Raw genomic sequence first — 20,780 nt, 5'->3', positions numbered from 1 at the left:
AGGCAGAGATAAACACCTATAAGATCTCTATCAAACATTCTTAAAACTAGAGTACCCACCTGCTGAAGTAACAGAACGCCACGAGCCACCACCTACAGCCCCCAACTAAAACCTCTCAAAGGAGATGATCCCTCACTCTCACAGATCTTGGGAGATAGGCCAGTCCTCGCTTATAGACAGCCTCCCAACCTGAAAATCAGCTTGCGTGCTGCCTTCGGCACCTGTGCTATAGGTTGCCTACCCCGTCATAAACTAAACTGGAAAAAGGCACTCTTGTGCCAGGATAAGAGCATCCACATTAGTATAGCTGTATAATTCCAGCTGAGAAATTCCTCTAGTAGACAGGGCAAGTAAGGGCTTAGTTATGATTTTCAAGATTGATTTAAGACTTTGCTATGTACATGTATGTGTTAAAAGGGGCTTGTGCGCTACGTTACCAAAAATTCCTCTTACCTTGTGTCCCAGGCTTCTAATTTTGGATGTTCCCATTCCTTGAATTTTCTTCTGTTTGTAGAATTTTCTGTTTGCTTTGCTAAAGTTGTCAGGTTTTACTTTTGATTGGCTCTGCATGTTTTTTCTTAAACCTGAGAAAGTAAACAGAAATCTCAGTAAATATGCTGAGGGGATGAACATGGAGTAATGTAGTTTAGGACTTAATCATTACTGTTTCCTTTTTCAGATATGACCTCTTTGAAGTATGTAAGGACATCACTTCCTCGGGCATAGTACTTTTGTTTACACACCTTTCTGCCTTGAAAAGCTTACTGTTGGTTTTTTATACATGTTTAATGTTCTGACTGAATATCCAAGGTTCACCTTTTGGATAGAACCTTTTTTTTAAATTGAGAAATGGTCTACATTGATCAGATCAAGAGACAGTTTATTACTTCCTGTCTGTATAGCTGAATGAGATGGAAGTGCAGAATTCAGGATGGGGAAGTACTTATACGGGAGAAGTTCTCTTTCCTAGTTGTCCTGCATGGAAATCCTATATGCCTAACTGCAACAACTTTATAACCTGTCTCTTCCATTTTATCATATCGTTTCCTGTCCAGAGAGCAGAATTGTTAATATTAGCATTTCAAGAGTCACTGTTGAAGTTCAAGAAAGAACTTTGGCTACGGCTGACATACATTGTCGCTCAGAGGTGTGAATTAGCCACCTCCCCGAGCAACCTAATTTATGCCAATTTACGCACCAGTGTGGGTATGCTATGTCAGCGGGAGAGCTTTTCCTGACAACACAGCTACCGATGCTCACGGGCTGGAGTAATTAACATTAAGTGATTCTGACTTCACAGGGAGAAATGACATAGCCACAATAAACTGTTTAAAGGTGGTGTGAATAGTGTTTTCTCCTGCTTGAATATTACATTAGAAATATCAGGAAAGTCAAGTCTGGTCTTCCCTTTTGCTGGAGGTAATATTGGGGATCATTTAGGATGTTTTTTTGTGATCCTTTGCCTTAACTTATGTGGCAAAGAGGTTTTGAGAGTGCCTGAGTCACACTCTTCAGTCCCACTGCCTTTCAGTGGAAGTCACTTTTGAAAATTTTACCCTGAATATTTAATGTTTCTTTGTCCATTGTTTAATCATTAAAGTTAAATGCTTTTTAACCATTTTTTAAACTGTGTGACTCAAATTTTTTCCTGTCATTGTTCGGCTTTTACATTCTTGGCCTTTGTCATCATTTCACTAAATCTCCAGTTATCAGTCTTTCAAGCTAGATGGGACCTGAATTTCTAATGTAAATTAAACACATATGAAAACATTTTGTAAAGAAAAACCTTTCAGGCTTTCTTTATCATTTGTTCCAAAAAAAAAAAAAAAAAGCAGCCCCCAAAAAAGGGCACATGCCCATTCCAGCCTCTCCTACTGTGCTGTGGTGCCACACTAAGCTCTGTACATGGATGAGTGCACTTTTGTATTTGTTGACAAACTAATTGTATTAAATTTCTTCCCATTCCTTTGTTTCCATGACCTCTCCGTATGTTATGTACTTAAATGTTTACTCAAGCATTTACCTTCCTGTAACTATCCCTTTAAAACCCAAATGGTTGTAAAAAGGAGAAATCCTCTAACTTTTACCATTCTACTTACCTCTAACATTTCCATCATCTTGAACAGTGGAATTAATCACTTTCACTATTTAGTGATGGTGGTCTTAAAAATGTACTCAAGATTATTTTTTGCTCCTTATTGAATGTGTCTTATATGGGGTAAATAAATCCTGTCAAGCAAGTGCTTTCTGGAGATAACTAACTGCATGTTGGACATATGTATGCGAACTTCATTGCTCTATGGTAGGTGACTTCACAACCTGAGGAAATTATGGTTGTCATCTTATCCTTAATCCAGTTTCCTGTCATCTCAGGAAGAAAAGCCTTCAATGAGTTAAGGATTTGACATGAATGAGCAAAAATAAAGACACTAGACTTTAGGCTTCCTGTTCTAGCTCTTCATTGTGTCTAATTATAAACTTGGTTTGCTATCAGTTTTATCCAATATTCAAGAACAGTATGTAGTGGCTAAGGGCTCCGTACAGGGGATGTATAAACTCTGATATCTATTTACAAACTAGTAACTAACTCTCGGCATTAGTAGGATTTTTAGAACTATGTATGCATCTCAAAGCATTCCATGGGATTTAATCATTCAGTTCTCATTAATGTCAGTGGTGCAGTCTTTAGTATATCAAGGGCATCAGTAGTCCCACCAATCTCAATCAGGAGAACATTGCAGGAGCTTCCAAGAAAGACCGCCTACCTGCAGCATCTGCTACTGGATAATAATTTTGATGGTGAGCCCAGAACCCTGAAGTAGATCAGACTAAATCTACCTTTTCAGGGACAATCTTGCTTTTCTTCTCTGTAGTTGAATTAATTTGAATTGGGTGTTGAAAATGGAAATAAAAGTACTTGATTTTTGTGTTCAATTTGTATAGTTTCCTATCCTACTCCGATATGAAAATGCTGAGGTGAAAGTTTCTTTTCTAAACAAAGTAGGAGAAACTGAAGTCCTGCACCAGTATCAGGGAAATACTTACTCCCAGTTCTTCTAATTTTAAAGATAAAAGATCTGTCTCTCTATTAGACTAAAGAAAGCTGAGCAAATTCATTCTGAGGTTCAAATGTCACATAATTGCTACTGCTATCTCTTATTGAGTTCAAAGGACTGGTTTAGGGTTGTTTACCTGAGAGTCCTCTTTAAGTAAAGCTTCACACAGGAAGTACCTCAGATTATGAATAGGGAATGATTACTACCAATAAAAGGTATTTCTGTTTCGCTTTGCTAATGGCTTTCTAAGACTTTACCAAATGCCTGGCAGACGTGTTAGCTCACCTAAGAAGTACAAATGCAGCCTTGTGGTTCAGTTATAAACTGAAGCTTTTGGCTATCGGGGCTCTATGCATGTGTGGTGCCTCTTCAACAGACTGTGAATGAAGTTCTTAAAGTTTTTGTGAGGAACTACAGTTATCCTTCACTTAACACTGCTTTCTTGATTTAGAAGCGAAGTCTAATCCTGTTTGGAAGTACAGTCCTTCAGTCTTTAAATGCTCTTCACGTGCTTTCTGTGGTCACTGCCAAGAGTGGAGATCCACTTGAGCAATTCACATTGGAGGAGAAAAGGCTACTTGCCTGTCACTTGAGTTCCTCAAGCCTCACTATGCTGCTTCAGTTATCAAATGGTATTTTTCTTTGGTGATTGGTAATGCAGTCACTCATATGCTTGCACCAGACATTTGGGTCTATAGCTATGGCTACACACAAAGCTTACAGGAGTAGGGTGCTGTACAGCTGATAGTGCAGATGCTCTAAGATGATGGGAGAGACTTCTCCTGTCGACTGAATTACTCCAGCCCCCACAAGTGGTGGTATAGCGCTGACCACACCGGTGCTTAGGTTGGTGTAACTTACTTCACTTGGGGGGGTATTCAAACCCCTGAGTGACATAATTTATAATGATGGAAGTGGTAGTGTGTACACAGCCTTAAAGAGTGTACAGTAGAACCTCAGAATTACGAACACTGTGGGAATAGAGGTTGTTACAAACATTTCAGAGTTAGTAACTGAACAAAACGTTATGGTTCTTTCAAAAGTTTACTACTGAACATTGACTTAATGCAGCTTTGAAACTTTACTACGCAGAAAAAAAATGCTGTTCTTGACCATTTTAGTTTAAATGAAACAAGCACAGAAACAGTTTCCTTGTCAAATATTTTTTTAAACTTCCCTTTTTTTTAGTAGTTTACATTTAACACAGTACTGTGCTGTAGTGTATAGTACTTGCTGCTGTTTTTTTCTTTTTGTTTTTTTTTTTGTCTCTGCTGCCTGATTGTCTACTTCTGGTTCCAAATGAGGTATGTGGTTCACCGGTCAGTTCATGACTCTGATGTTCATAACTCTGAGGTTCTACTGTGTGTGGATGGCTCTAACAATTGCCTTCTAGATGGATCCTGGGGGCTCATGACACCAACACAGGCACTCGAGAGTGCAGATAAATAAAGGCAATATGCTTGGATTCCTCCGACACATTCCTGTTCAGTAACTTTGCTTTCTTACAAACAGCTTCTGGATAGAAATTTAAGTTAATAGGGCAATACTGGAATTCTTCCTGGAAAGGCAACTGTAGCAGTTATAGACTTTAAGATTGTTTGAAGAGTTATTTGCATTTCCCACTCTACCAAAATCTTTGCATCCAGAGCTGAAAACTTACCATAATGCCATATTTTAAAAATCAGAATGGAGCAATCCCAGTCACTTTGAAGCTTAACAAAATTGATTTGAAAATTTGTGCTACTGCAATTCTAGATTAGCTTTTATAATGAACTAAATTATAAATGCTGGCCTCTTTTTAAATGCCACAACTGGAAGAGTATCTTATTTGAATTTTACAAAAGTGCTATACGCAAAAATATTGAAGATTTAAGGTCCTGATTCTGCAACCACTTAAGCAGGTGTGTAATTTTAGTAGCATGAATAGTCCTGCTGTCTTCAGTTGGGCTACTCATGTGCTTAGCTTTAAGCATATGCATAAGTGTGTGCAACACCAGTGGTTAAAATAACATTTTCATTAAACTTAATGGCATAAAATCTTTGTAAATTAAAAACAAAATTGTTTCAGTGTTAGAAATAATTTTATTTAGCTTTTTAATGCTTTACAGTTATTGTGAATTTTTTATACACTTGCTAAAATTATCAAATAACTTTGGAGCACAAGTTCTAATGACCTCAAACTGCAAATCCTGATGGAGGAGTATACCTTAGCAGAACATTTCAGCTTTGTGGCAATTTAATATCAAATTCAATTCTTGACATGAAATTTCATAGTGAAAAACTATGTAAAATCTAAAATTATAACAATTAGGAAACTAAAGAAACAAGTGTTAACATGCACTTTAATAATTTAAGACAATAAATTGGGAAGGAAGTAAAGAATTAAGAAAATGTTAGAATATCATTACATTTTAATAATGATTTTTGTCCATTTTAGAAAAAATACACTGCTTTGATTCAGCGTTTAGAAAGTTACTCAAAAGAATTAAAACAGCCAGCCTAATGACACTCTTGGGACAACGTGAAAATTAGGACTAATCTCGGTCTACCTGGGATTGTTTTGCCGTAATTAATAAAACTACTGCATTTTTTTTTTACAAGTGCAAAACCTCTTTACAGGACCTTCATAATTTTTGTATTTGACTTGTAACATTTTTCTTAAGAAGTTAAGATTAGCTCAGTAATAGCATTATGCTTAATTTTGTTGACTAGCTACAGACGTTTCTGGCAATGAGACATTAGGAACTATTTACATCAGCAACTGTCAAAGAGAAGAATAGTTTTGTAGCTAAAGCACAGGACTTAATCAAAACCCAATTTCTTTACGCCAACCAGTACTGTAATTTTGAGTAAATTACTTCTGTGTCTGTGAAATAGGGGATAAATGATGCCTGCCTTACATGGGTTCTCTGAGAATCAGTTAATTCTTAAAGTGCTTTGAGGTCCCTTGAAAAGTGCTAAATAAATGCCAACTATCAATGGACCAGATTATTGGTCCATTTAGTCCAGGGATCAGCAACCTTTCAGAATTGGTGTGCCGAATCTTCGTTTATTCACTTTAATTTAGGGTTTTGTGTGCCAGTAACACATTTTAATGTTTTTTAGAAGGTCTCTCTCTATAAGATTCTATATTATATAACTAAACTATTGTATGCAAAGTAAACAAGGTTTTCAAAACGTTTAAGAAGCTTCATTTAAAATTAAATTAAAATGCTGATCTTACGCCGCCGGCCTGCTTAGCCCACTGCCGGCCTGGGGTTCCATTCACCTAGGCTGGCAGTGGGCTGAGCGGGACTGAGGGCCGGGACCCCAGACCGGCAGTGGGCTGAGCAGCTCAGCCCACTGCTGCTCAACCAGTTGACGGTTTGGGGTTCTATCCGCCGGCTCCTGCCAGCTAGGGTCCCGGCTTCTGGCCCCACTCAGCCTGCTGCCGGTCTGCGGTCCTGGCCCTGCCCACATAGAGTGGGTACCTACCTTCTCCCTGGTTTTAGCCCATTCTCTTCCTCTCTGCACTGAGCTGAGGGTGGGAGTGCACTGAGCACAGGGCTGGGGGTGAAGGAGCAGGCTGGGGGTTGGGGTTTAGGGTCTGGCCAGGAGCTAGAATGAGGGAGGGGGCTCAGGGTTGGGGCAGGAGGTTTGGTTGTGAAGCACTTACCTGGGCAGCTCCCATTTAGTATGAGGGGTGCAGGTGGGAATGTGGGGGTGTGTGTGCAGGAGGAGGATGCAGGAGTCAGGGCAGTGAGATGGGGGTGTGGGAGGAGGGTGCAGGAGTCAGGGCAGTGAGATGGGGTGTGGGAGGAGGGTGCAGGAGTCAGGGCAGGGAGTGTGGGGGAGCTGGGTATGTGTGGGAGGTACTGGAGTCAGGTCTGGGATCGTTGCGGGGGCAGGGGGCTTGGTGTGTGTGAGGGTGGTGCAGGGTTCAGGGCAGGGATTTGGGGGGTTCAGGGCTCAGGGCAGAGGGCTGGGGGAGTTTGGGGGGTTCAGGGCTCAGGGCAGAGGGTGTGGGGGTGGTTCAGAAGTCAGGGCAGGAGGCTGGGAGCACCCCCACGACTCCAGCCAGCACCCCCAGCCCCCCTGCCCTGAGTGGCTCACGGCAGGGGGCTGGAGGGGACATGCCCTGATTCCACCCTCCTTCCCCAAGGCCCCATCCCCGCCTCTTCTCTGGAGCAGCGTGGTTCTGGCTCCGCTTCTCCCCCTCCCTCTCCAGGGCCATCAGCTCTTCCGCCAAAGGGAGGGAGAGGAGGAGGGGCAGGAACCCAGCATGCTGGGGGAAGAGGCGGGGGAGGAGGGATCTTGGCTGCTGGTGGAGGCTGCCCTGCAGCAGCAGCCAGCAGGACCAAGCTTCTTCTCCCTGCTCCCGCAGGAGAGAGTGGTGAGTGGGGGGCAGAGAAGAGTAGGCTGGGTTGGGCAGGTTGATGCCTGCCTGGGTCCCAGCCGGGACCCCCGCAGGCAGCAGTGTACCATTAAAAATCGGCGTGCCATAGGTTGCTGACCCCTGATCTAGTCAGATATTCTGTCTTCATTGGTGTCCCATAGTTGATTCAGAGGAAGCTCAAATTACCCACTGACCCCAGCAAGCAGTTAGCCATTCTCATATTTGAGTATAAGCCATCAGATATTTTTGGCTATTAGAGCAAGAGTTCTTGTGTTTTTCATAGTGTTACAATTGCAATCATAACATCCCTGTGACAGTTACTACAGTTGCTTATGTAGAAAACTGTGAACTTTTTTTCAAAGAGGATATATTCATTGCATTAATCAGTTTGTTCACTCTTTTCCATCTCCCCCTATTCTACTTCTCTATCTGGTCCCTTTCCCCATTTCACTTTCCTTACTCTTTGTATGTCTCCCTCTCCTTTGGCTATGTTGACTGATGGTCATGTTTCCTTGTCCTTTAGATGTTCCTCTTGCTGTTTTCTTCTTTTCCTCCTATATAGCATCAGCCCATACTAGAAGCGCCTAGGCTGGCTCACTTCCAGCTGCTCAGTAGGTCTTTAAGCTCCTTGTAATGTACACTCTGGAACGAGGCTGAAATCTAGTACCGTGATCAGCCAGCTGTTTGTGGGTGCCTACAGGTGCTCTGTAAACCATAGCTTTTAATTTATATTATTTCAGTATGGTATCGTAAATATTCTGTATGTGCAGTATTCAGCCTATTTGAACAGCCAAGCCTTTTAAAGCATTTGAACATTCTGGTCTTTACTCTTGTCTTTGTACTGTTCACCTTGAAAGGCCCAAAACATTCAGTAGTTAATATGCTCCATCACTCAAGTGTTATCATTTATGAAGGATTTCAGAGTTTAGTACCTGAAGTCTCTGCTAGCTTTTTTAAAATAGATATATCTAAGCAGTACTATATCTATCTGATCTGGATTGAATGATCTTTTTGAATTTAATGAAATCCACAGATTACCCAGGTTGTAGAATCCAATATGCCGTTATGTTTTTAAAACTTGTTAACCAGAATTGGCCCGTTTTACAGACTTAAAATACTTTTTACGTATGCTTTCTAGTAGAAGCCATCTTTGAGACAGTTACTAGATAAAGAAACTTTCTCTTTTTTGTTCTGAACTTTAAGGCCTAGGATTTTAGCTGGTACGATTTTAAAGGCAATCAAAATCTGGAGGAAGAACTGTTTAGATATCTTCCTGCTTGTGTAGTTAAAGTTGGCAGTGCACTGTGGATCCTGTAAATAGCTTGTTTTTATTTCTTGATGTCTGAGTGCTGGTAACACTAAGTACTAAGATAACAATTGTAGTTATAGCTATTGTAGTTCAGGGACTTCTTTCCAGTTCCCACATAGGCATGTACACTTGATGGAATGCGTGGTGATCCATACCTACCTTGGACTGGAAATGAAGCCCTCTGCTTAAAATGGTGTTAGTACAAATGAACAGAACTCTGACTGGAGAAATGCAAACAGAACTAATGATATGGATTGCAAATTCCACATAGACATAAAAAATAGGAATACTAAAGGTAATGCCTGGAGACCTAAATACTGATCAGAAGAATCAGCAGAAACCTCATACGTTCATTTCTCTGACCAGCAAGGAATGAGCTGACCCAACAGACTTAATTGAATATTGTTTACCAAAAATAATTAAAAGGCTTTAAATAGAACTTGAATATTCTGCCTAAGGATTTCTAATATACCTGTCATCACTGCATAATCTAAGTCAGTGGTCCCCAACCTTTTTCGTCTGACAGGCGCCAGACGAAGGACCGTGGCGGTGGTCGAGCATCTGCCGAAATTCGGCGGCATTTTGGCGGCGACACCTCTGGATGATGCCGCTTGTCGGCAGCAAGCGGTGTCATCTAGAGGCGTCACCGCTAAAATGCTGCTGAATTTCGGCGGATGCTCGCCCGCCGGCCAGGACGCAGGCGCATTTAGATGCCCCCACAGGTGCCACGGCGCTCATGGGCACCACGTTGGGACCCCTGATCTAAGTATTGTTAAGATATTTAGAATTCCTGTTGTGACAGGTCTATCTAAAATAAGACCATTATTACTTTAAAAGTTCTTACCAGCAAGTAATACAAGCACTCAGAGAAGCATTAGTCAAAACCTCATTCACCAGACTGTTTTGTTGTTCTGGAAAAGGAATAAAAATTCTTGCGCTCTATTGGCCCATCAGAATAATTAGTGTTTGAAATAGGCTCCTGTACCCAGCAATATTAATAATTGCAATACAATGGAAACATATTTGATCCAGCAAGAACAGTGAGTAGAACTTTTCAGATGATACAGTACTTTTTTCTAAACATTTTTGTTTTACAGTAACTGATTACAGGTGACTTTAGCTTGTCAGTATCTTTAACATTAACATTTTTATTTCTCTTCTGTTTAAAAAACTCAATATATGGGCTCCATGTACAGTAACTGCTTCTATATTTGAATGGCTTACTTCTATCACCAATTGCTTGATTCCCCTTTCTGTTAGGAAATAGGGCAGTTGACTTTAGTCAGCCTCTTTTTTTTTTTGCAGCTGTTAGCTTTCCATCAGGATTTTTTTTCCTATGAGGTTATTCACATCCAGATGTGTCATCTTGTACTTCCTGTCAGGAGTCTTGCTTTCTGCTAATTATTTAAAATGTATTACTCATACAAAAACAACTAGAAAAAATGTGTTCAGGCATCAGCCCCCTATGCTTCCCCAAAGGCAGGCTTTAGGACAGCATGAAGACTGTTACTCTGGATGATACATAAGCCTGCTAATAAAGAATACATATTTCCAACATGCCTTTTAATTCCCCATCACCTCCTTAGCTTTCTGCACGTTGTCAAAAGAGTGAGAGCAAGTGATTTGCCCAAGTTCTTGGGAGGTTCATGGCAAAGCTGTGACTGGAATAGAGATCTCAAGTCTCCCAGTCTTGCTTTGTCTAAAAGCACGTTTCTTCCTCATTATACTTAAACTGAGTAAGCACATTTGTGCTTGAAGTTTCCATTCACGCCTGTTGTTTAACAATCTGAGTTTAGTATAGCACTATAGAGAGTACAGGAAAGAATAGATATATTACAGATATATTACCAACCTTGATGTAAGGTAAAGAGCTGGCCTCTCTGTGTTTCTCTTATGTAACTGGTGGGAAGCCAGCAGTTTGCATTCCCTGAATTTTCTTTTATATGGTGTGAGACAAAAAACCTCCCTTTTGGAGGGAAAATTGCTTTCCCACGATTAATTATCAGTCCTGGAACATAATTAAATTATAGGTACCCCTTATTAATCACCCAGTCTTGTTTATACCAGACTTCTATAGACGCATTTTTTTTTATCAGTTTAAGGGTTTTTCCCCTAGACATCTATATTCCCACAGACTTGGAGGTACCAGAAACAATGAAGTAGATCCCAGTACTTGATCACATGAAGTTCCTCAATACAGGTCACTCAGGATATGTCTACACAGGGATAAAAGACTCACCGCATGCCTATGATTGTCCTGCGGCAGCTAACTTGGGCTCGCGGGGGTCGGGCTCCAAGGCTAAAAATTACTGTGCAGACATTTGGGCTAGGGCTGGAGTCTGAGCTCTGGGACCCTCCATGTTAAACTCCATTTGCATCTCTTTCGTTGCAATATAAATACTGGTTATTCTGGTTAAGCTGTCTAATAATACCAGATGGGCAAAATATTCCTTTATTTTTCCTAATGACCTAAATTCAAGGTTTTCTTTTGCATCAAAGTGTTTGAAATTACCAGCTCTGTAGAAGAGAGAGAGAATGGTGAACTCAGGTTTTAAATGACAAGACTTTCTCTGGGTTTGTAAAATAATTAAAATACATTTACAGAGCATTTTGGTTGTTTAAATAGGCTGATGTGCGCTGAAGTTGCCTAGTAAAGAGCACATTTTTACATGCTCCAGGCTTGAACCTATGTAATAGTCTTAACCAAATACTTTTTAAAAATTAAAGAATTTTCAGTGCAACACTATTCTTTGAGCTATTCCTCTAAGATGATACAGAAAAGCTTAATGCAAGGCAGTATTACTTTATTGAGTATTGTTGAGCTTGATCAAAGTTTCTGCGCTGTTGCGCTACTGTTATGACTGTGTGCCAGTCTATAACATTTTTCCTGTAATATGTGTGAAATTCATTTCCTCTGACACCAATTCCTATTTTTAAAAAAGCACTAAGGCTTATACTAACAAAATACAGTTGAGAGAACTGTTGCCATATACCTTCACCCAGTCCCTAACCCGCTCTCTATTGTACTAAGATACATAGATCAGTTGTAATGGGTACTTCAGCTTGCTTTTTGCAGCTTGAGGGCAGAAGTAGATCCGGCAGCTGGGAAATGGCCTGGCCCCTAAAGTTCTCTCCAGTTTAATCTGCCTCTGCAGGGACAGATAGATTTCCCAGCTGAAGAGCTTTTCTAAGGGAAATTCCAAACTTATTTCAAATTTCTGATTAACCATTTGGCTCAATGTATTTGTCTGACTTCCAACCGTGTCCCAGGGCTGCTATTGCCTTTTGGGAAGATTGTCCCCTCAGCTCTGCTTCCCCTCTGAGGTGTTTGCAACAGCTGGAAAGCAGCAGAGAGAGCTGTTTTGAGAAAGCCAAAGACAAAAGGAAAGGTCTGTGAGTCCTGTTTCACTCTCACAAGCATCTGGTTAGAGACCTCCAATGGCTCTGTGAGCGACATGTTGTCCCCTCATCCACCTTAGCCCAGTCTGTGTGAGGTCACATCAGCTGCTTTCCCTTGAGCAGGAAAGGAGATAGGATTGGAATAGTTGGTTTCATGGCAAGAAGCTCCCTGTCCCCTTGGGAACAGGGATGGAAGGGCAGTGTTCCAGATGGAAAATCATGGAATTCTCTGGAATCCACACCAGCAATCATTGTCCCTGACTGCAGAGCTCAGCAGTCTCTGCTTTCTCTTGGGTTGTGGATGGAGGATACTGGACACAGCACAAACACTGCAAATGCAAGGGTGTTGTAAAGGGCTTTCAGGCTCAGCTCCCTCCCCCTTATATCACCTCTGTAACAGGTCTCCCAGGAGAAACACAGACCCTTCTAGTCTACTGTAAATCCCATACAGTGGATGGTGGTAGAACCTCAGGAGAGTCCATTCTTGAACCCCAGTACCCTAAAGAGGCCCAGAAGGGGCCACTGTTGTGAAGAGAAGACAATAAGACCAGCTTCCTTTGGGGCAGGGAAATCACTAGCCACTTGAAATAGTTTTGGAGCAATATCTGAGACTTATTTTGCTTCCCAGGATCATGAGGACAAACTCCCCAAGGAGATGGAAACCAAGTTCTGATTGTATTTCTCAGCTCACCTTCAGAGGGTCGCATGGCAGATTAATGCAGATACAAAGGGAATTCTTTGTCCTTAGGGAAGGAAGGCCAGCTGTCCAAATCACAGCTAGGGGATCACGTAATTTTCTTTTTAAAAGGAAAAGTCTTATTCCTGTATTGGGTCCCCTTCTGTTTATTTTATTTCATGTGAGTTTTATTGAGAATAACTTTTGTACAATGTCTGAAGACACCTTTTCAATGCCCTTTAGGATGTGTTGAAAAATCTTTAGATACTTAGTCTAGCTTCCTGTTTCTTTAGATTCTTTATTAACTTGAGCTGTTAGACTGCATGGAGTAATTAGACTGAGATTATGATGTAAATAGATCACAAGTGTACATGTCACAATATTAGTTTCCGCTTGATTAATTTTTAGACAGAAAGGTAATTATTTAGAGTAATGCCACCAAATCACTGTTTGACACTTTTGCATTTATAAAATATTACACTCTGTAGTAATTGGCTGCTTTAACTATGCAGTGGGTCTTCAGATGTGCTTTCATAGGGGAGGTAAGGAATATCATACCACACGGTGAAGTGTAGGTTGAGTTCTGTAGCCATCAAATGTGTAGGGAGACAGTGAATGACAGGTACCATATTGGGTCTTGACAGAAATTACTATTAATTTTTATTATAGTGCTTAGAGGCACCAGTCTGGATTTTTGGGTCCCATTGTGCTAGAGACTGTACGAACACACAATGACAGGCCCTGCCACAAAGAAATAAGATAAAGGGTGAAGGGGAAAAATTGTGGTATACTAATTTTACAGTTGGAAAAACAGAGACACAGATGAACTGATATGCCCAAGTGTGACGTTCCCCTGGTGTTATCTGGACCGGTGATCTGCTAGGTCACTTCAATCCTCAACTCTGGGAGCCATGCTCTTCTGTGAGAACCCCCACTCCCGGACTGTTCATGCACAGCCTCTACCATGTAAGCTGCTCCCAGCTACGTGAGTGAGCACTTTTGGCCAGCCGCGGCTTGGATTGTGCAACCAAATGACACTAGCCACTATCTCTGGTCCCAGACACAACCTTAGGAACCTCCATCTTGCAGTGTCCAGTTATGCCCGCTGGACACTGCAAGCTTATATGAGTTTGTCAATTTAACAAAGAAATTGATATGTACCAGGCTTGTTATCCCAAGGGGAGTCTCTGACATGCTTCAAAGCAAACACACTGCTTCAGGTAGAATAAACAAATTTATTAACTACAAAAATAAAAGCAAAATGCATTCTAAGCTGATCGTAACACTTTCAGTGCCTTTACAAACTTAGATGCTTCTCACCACAAGCTGGCTGGTTGCCCTTCAGCCAGGCTCTCCCCTTGGATCAGTGCTTCAGTCGCTTGGTGCTGGTGTCTGTAGATGGAGGTGGAAGACAGAGCATGGCAAACATCTCTCCCTTTTATCATGTTCTTTCTTCTCTCTTGACTTTGTGCCCCCCCCCAAAGTCAGGTGAGCGTTAGCTCATTGTAATCCCAGACTGACCAAGGGAAGGGAGATGACTCATTTGAGAGTCCAACAGATCCTTTGTTGCTGCCTAGTCTAGTGTCCTTTGTTCCTGTGAGGCTGGGCTGGGTTTGTCCCATACATGTCTTGATGAGGTGTGAACTGCCCCTCTGCTCCTGGAGAGTTTTGCCTGGGCTTGTTTTAAGCCATGAGGACACATTTTCAGCCTCATAACTATATACATGAAATTACAACCTATAACAACAATGTTCAGTGCATCATGAGTCTTCCGAAGACGCCTGACATGACAAACTTTGCATTGGATACCACACAATCATAAGGATTAACATGGGGGTACAGGGTGTTCCCCCAAGGTACAGAGCGTCACACCAAGATCACATGGGAAGTCTGTGACAAAGCTGGGAATTGAACTTGATGTCTTGAATCCTGGTTCTTCATCACAAGACCACCCTTCCTTGCAGCTGGGTGCATTCCTCTGTAGTATTAAATATCTGAACAGTTCTTCAAAGGGTACTGAAAAGAGATGCTCCTTAATAAATCCCTTAGCTGCTTTTCAAGGAGAGAGTGATGCTAGAATAAACTGTTAACTATTTACTTTATCTTGTGTTTGGTACAGATTGTTTAGAAAATCTGCTATGGGTCCCAGGGACAAATTTCAAAAGCTGTTTGTTTTTTAAGACTGCACATTTTTATACAGGAGAGAATGTTGTTTATAACTCTGTTAGGCAACTTTGTTCTTATCTCAAACATAGCTTGAAGAATATTATCTCCTTTTGGCTAGCCATGCCAAAAATAATATAATTATCAGCTGTATAGAACAGGATTGTTTCAGAGTTTTTTTTCTTGTTTTTTGCCCTTTCCTCCTGTTCTGCAGACAGGTTTTATAGCACAATATTCATTTGAACTCTCTTTGGATTTAACTGATAATCATAATCCTAATTCTCAAATGCATTCTGGTTTGTTAGTCTTAAATTAGTACTTTAAATCAGCATGTGTTCATTTTCTGTTTACTTTATCTAATAGCATTCTCTATAATGATTGGCTGCTTCAAAGTCACTTTGTCTTCTACAGCTTGCATTGAAGGGATCTAACTACGGTGGACTACTGGAGCGACATTATATTCATACAAAAAATGTGGAGCATGTTGTAGACAGTTTACGGTAAGAGCATACAGATTAGTGATGGCCTGGAGAAGTTTGGTTTGTGACAGACTAAAATAATTTTTCACTAAATATATCTGGGGTGACCAAATGTCCCTGAAGTCTGGGAATGTCTGATTTCAAGGTCTATACTGTATTATTTTACAAGATCTTGCATCCTATATCACAAACCCTTGCTCACTCAAGCTGTTTGCACTGGTGATGTTGACTGGCTGGCTGCCTTGTCACATTGGTTTCAAAGACCATTCCTACCAGGTCTGTAGCATGTTGTCCTCTTCCTGCTCTACCCATGAGATCTGTTTCTTTAGATTCTTTATTAACTTGATCTATTACTCCATATGGAGTAATTAGACTGAGATTATGATGTACATAGATCACAGGTGTATAGTGTATAGTGCAGCCTGGCCCCAGGACCTGTAAAGTAAATAAGATGATAACACTTTAAATGTACAGTACATTGGTTGATCAGAAGTCAAATTGTAGTAAATGGAGATAGTCCCTTTTAAACATGAACGCTGAAGTGAGGGTTTTTAAAGGAAGAGTTTGAATAAAGAAGGCGGTGACTTCTGGTTAGACCAGGTGTATCTAGTGCATGAAGTTTCTGGCTAGGGCAAACAAATGACATAAATGTTAGTGATTGTGTACAACAGTGGAACAACTTAGCGAAATACCTTTCACAAAACTGATTTAATTAAAATGTTGTGTACCTAGCCTTTCATACACAAGGCATTTTAAGTCTTTTAACTATTTTATACTTACTCCCCCCAGGATAATAGCTAACTCATTATATTAACTGTGTGGTACTAGTTCATATTATGTAGACCATGTCAGAGTATATTGACCAACCATATTCATAAACTAAATATAATTTTAACTTAAAAAACTGCACTTCGTATTCCCCTGAAAGCTTGAATTAGTATGCTATGTGGTTCCTTGTCAAACTCTCTCTGTATCTTTTAGGAATGAGCAGATCGAGGTCCGTCTTGTTAAACGCCGAGAATATGATGAAGACACAGTTCGATGGGCAGATGCTGTTATATCAGCAGGAGGTATTAACTTGTGCCTGGGGAAAGGGGTCTTGGATTTAAGTAAATTTTAATACATGTGTTTGAAGTAGTATGGAGAATTAAAATGCTTCACTCATAAGAAAGTATACCCATTTATATTGAAAGTATATCTGCTATAATTAATTTGGTAAAAGTAAATCAGAGCATAATTAAATGACTTGGCCCACTTACCCTCTTTTCCCTCTTGCTTTAAGTTTAGATTTTTAGGAAGTGAACACAAATACTTAGTGGCTTTGGGGAAGTTTGTGTGATACAACATGAAATATGTAAATTGTAGAATTGAATAAATGCTCAACTTGTGTAAAAAGCAAACAGTATGTTCTGCTAGAGACTCTGTCATGCTTAGGTGTCTGTGGTAATAAAGATGAGCAATTTATTTTTCTCCCACTACTTTCGCTTTCCCCCTAAACCAGATCTCTTGCTCACACTCACATTCATCCAGTTAGCTTGATCATTGAACTAAAATAGTCACCAGAAGACTAACCCCACTAATTCAAAGACTGATCATAAAGAGGGGGTCCCAGGGCAAAACATATACCCTGTCAGTTGTTGGGATTCTTTCCAAGTAGTTGTCCCTAGATGCTTCTTATGGGTTTCATCTTTGGTGTTAGCCTTTGCATAGTAGGTTTTTGACAAATTTAAAGGCCTCCAAATCCCCTCTCCTGCAAGCTGGGAAGAACAGTCTCTCTTCTTCATCCATGCAGAATTTCTTTGTTTCTGCAAGGGGGCTCTGGTCTCTGCTGCTCTACCTCTTTCCTGGTTGCTGCTTTTGAGGGAACGTCTATTACTTTTTCTCCTTCCGTTAGCCTCTGACTTTTGGTGGTCCTCCCTAGTGATAGCTCCACTACTCACCTGTGCTGCTGCTTATTGCTTTCTAAAGTAGCAACAGAGAAATTGACCTGATTCTTATCAGTTTCAAAGCTGCATACACAGTTCTGTTTTTTACTTTGTTGGAAAAACTATAATTATCAGGAAAGATACTGGAGCTGTTTGCAGTGTATTCTTGGGTCTATATTCACACTTGCTCACGTTTGGAAGATCCTCTTTACAAACATGAGGGCTAGAAATTTAATATATATTTTCAAATGAGAGCTTAAAAGAAAGATTCCTACTTGACCTGAGTGGTGGATTTTTAAAGCCCTGTTATTAGGGAAACATCCAAGACGTCTGTTGGATAATAAACAACTGGAAGCCATAATTTAAAAAGAGAACATCATGTACAGTTGAAGCAGAACTAAAACCCAGATACTATTTCTGAAGTGCATGATGGATGTTAGGAATTGTATTACAGATGTACCTTATTCTCCCCTCTCATATTGGTTGTAGTTCTGCTAAATAATTAACAGCCTCTTTTTCTTAGAAAAGGTAGCCTAGAAGTTTGGCTTTTCTTAAATTCCAATTTTCGTTAACATATAAAAACCTCCACAGATGCTAATCTAAGATTTGCCAATGCAAAATATGTTGTCCAAGCATCAGATAAGTGGTGCTTTCAGTGCTTCTCCATTGTGCTTCTTATAAACCTTGGATTTTCACTGCAATTCTGAATTCATTTAATGTCGTGGCAGTACCCAACATTCCGTTTGAAGGCCAGACAAATGTTTTCAGTGCAGAAGAACAATTCACTGTTCTATTTTTGTGCAACCTATTTAACCTACTGCCTGTATAAAAACATTAAAAATACGATTGCAACGTTAATGTCTGTATATGACACTCAGTTTAGTTTGGAATACTTAAATTCTTAAGTAAAAGTAATCAGCTGTTCTTTATGCTGTTTTTCTTTAGGTGATGGTACAATGTTGCTGGCAGCTAGTAAAGTCTTTGACAGATTTAAACCAGTTATTGGAGTAAATACTGATCCAGAAAGGTAAGAACAACACATTTGGGAAAGCAGTCTCTCTACTTAACATAAACCACAGTACTTTACATACTACCTAGAGTACAGTTATTACACAGTGTGCAATTTTAGTTATCAGACTAAACTGCTGCCATTATTAAGGTGAACAGTATTATGAAGCAGATGTGTTTTTACTTATAGCTATAGTCAGTAGCTCTTTCCATCCATGTTCATGTGAGTCTAATATCATCATTTGAATCCCATACTGGCTCCAAAGCAAAAAGCAAGTATACACTTGATGAATGGAGATTAACTACTGTTGTGTCAAGGTGAGAATATTTCTTGCTTCCTGAAAGTCTCCTGACTGCTGTTGGGCTTTTCCTAGGCTAGAGTTCTTGGTCTTTTTGTAATGCGAGTTAATTGACAGGTGACTCAAGATAATAGAATTGTACATGATCTAAACAATCCACAAATGCTTTTCCAGAGGACACAAGTTTGTTCCCAGCCATGGAACCAGGAACAAATATTTGTCCATGAACAAATGTTTAGTGTCTAGATTTACACGTGCAATCATGTAAACTCAAGTTAATTGTGTCGATTAACTACTCCTGGGGGAATTCTGTGGTTTTTTTTAAATAATAATAATAAAAAAATTCTGTGCACAATATTTTAAAATTCTGCACATTTTATTTGTCAAAATAACACCATATAGTCATGTCATTTTCAATTATTTTGGTAATTTACTTCAAGATAGCTGTCAGCAAGTATGTCTGTAGCAATAAAGACGACAAAAAAGATTCAGGAAATGTTTTTTGACAAATAGATTCCTTACTAGACACATTAATACAGAACGTTGAGTAGTAATTCATTTAAACTACAATAAAGAAATGTATTTCCCATACCCCTCAGAAGCAGTGCAAAGGCTCCTGGAGATCAGAGGTAATGGAGGACCTGAGGGAGAGGCAAGTAATTGCTGGGAAGGAGCCTGGGAGTGAACCTGGAGGGTTGTTGGGTGTCAGTGGGAGAAGTATGGAACAGGTTTTCGTTTGTTTGTTTTTTTGGGGGGGAGGGGGCAGTGAGAGGGAGGGATTGTTAGGGACTTGGGGAGCCTCCCTCATGCAGTCAGACACATTTGTCCCTGTCCCTGTGTGTCCCTGCACCCCCACGTAACTACTGTTCCTCCCCCTATTCCCATGTGGCCTGCACCCCCACTCAGCCACCCTCCACCCCCATCCTCATTTGGCCCTGCACCCCCCCTCCCACTCAGCCCCTGGTTCAATTCTGTCACCCCACTAGCTCCTGTGACCCCCTCCAGCAGCCTCATGTGCCCCATTCAGTCTGTCCGTCCCATATCCTGGGCCTCCTCACTTGGCCCTTGCTGTGAGGAAAGCAGCTTCTCCTTCTCCTTCTCCACAGCTGACTGCTCTGACCCTGAGCCAGCTACCCTCTCTTCTGGCACCACAGCAGCCTATGGTGGGCAAAAGGTGTAATTGCAGCGCATCTCCAGCAGAATGTATTTTCTGGGTGGGGCGGGGACAGACACATGAATTCTGCACATGTGCAGTGGTGCAGAATTCCCCCAGGAGTAAATTAACTGCAGGACCAGACCAACATCTCTAGGCTAGACAAGGCCATATGGAGTTAAAGTTGAAGACCAAGATTTTAAAAAATAGGAGTCTAAAGTTAGGCATTTAAATCCATGTTTAGACACTTGTCTGATTTTTTTCAAAAATGCCAAGCACCCAAGTTCCTGTTGAAAATCAGGCAGGTGCTTAAACATAGTTTTCCTTAGAATGACTGTGCACATCTGCATTCCACTGCAGATGTGTGTGCATCCAATGCACTCAAGTTGGAGACTTTTGCCAGCAGTACAACTAGGTCGACTATGTGTCTCAGTTCTCTTTCTGCTCTCAGGTGAGGGCATAAAAGGTGTGTGTCTGCCACCTACCTCTCAGCTCCTTCCTATGCCTGTGATGAGAAGTGGAGCCCCTGTAGCATTTGCTTCAGTTAACTAGTGTCTCTAAAACGGGTCCCCAACGTGGTGCCCGCGGGCGCATCTTAATGTGCCCGAGTCCTGGCCTCCGGGAGAGCACCCGCCGAAATGCCGCAGCGGCATTTTGGCGGGGACGCCTCTCTTTGACGACGCTTGTCGCTGACAAGTGATGTCATCGAGAGGCGTCGCTCCCGAATTTCGGCAGGGACGCCTCTCGCTGACGCCGCTTGCCGTCAAGTGACGTCATCAAGAGGTGTCGTCCCCGAATTTCGGCGGGGATGTCTCTCGCTGACGCTGCTTGCCGTCGACAAGTGACGTCATCGAGAGGTGTCGCTCCTGAATTTCAGCAGGGATGCCTCTCGATGACGCCGCTTGTCGACAGCAAGCGACGTCATCGAGAGGCGTCGC

The 20,780-nt window shown here is 41.1% G+C and overlaps 1 protein-coding gene across 2 annotated transcripts in view; it reads left to right on the top strand.

Moving 5' to 3' along the window:
• The window catches only part of NADK2 (NAD kinase 2, mitochondrial), a 56,034-nt gene that overhangs the window by 2,847 nt on the left and 32,407 nt on the right, over nt 1-20,780 (top strand). For both annotated transcript variants that reach the window (XM_045021725.1, XM_045021724.1), the window contains exons 2-4: nt 15,390-15,478; nt 16,439-16,527; nt 18,328-18,409. In XM_045021725.1, coding sequence (XP_044877660.1) covers nt 15,390-15,478; nt 16,439-16,527; nt 18,328-18,409 — 260 coding nt within the window. The remainder of the gene's footprint in view (nt 1-15,389; nt 15,479-16,438; nt 16,528-18,327; nt 18,410-20,780) is intronic.

This window comes from Mauremys mutica, chromosome 6 (genome assembly GCF_020497125.1).
Source record: "Mauremys mutica isolate MM-2020 ecotype Southern chromosome 6, ASM2049712v1, whole genome shotgun sequence".
NCBI lineage: Eukaryota > Metazoa > Chordata > Testudines > Geoemydidae > Mauremys > Mauremys mutica.
Note: the sequence above shows the minus strand (reverse complement) of the source record. Positions and strands in the feature narration are given on the sequence as shown.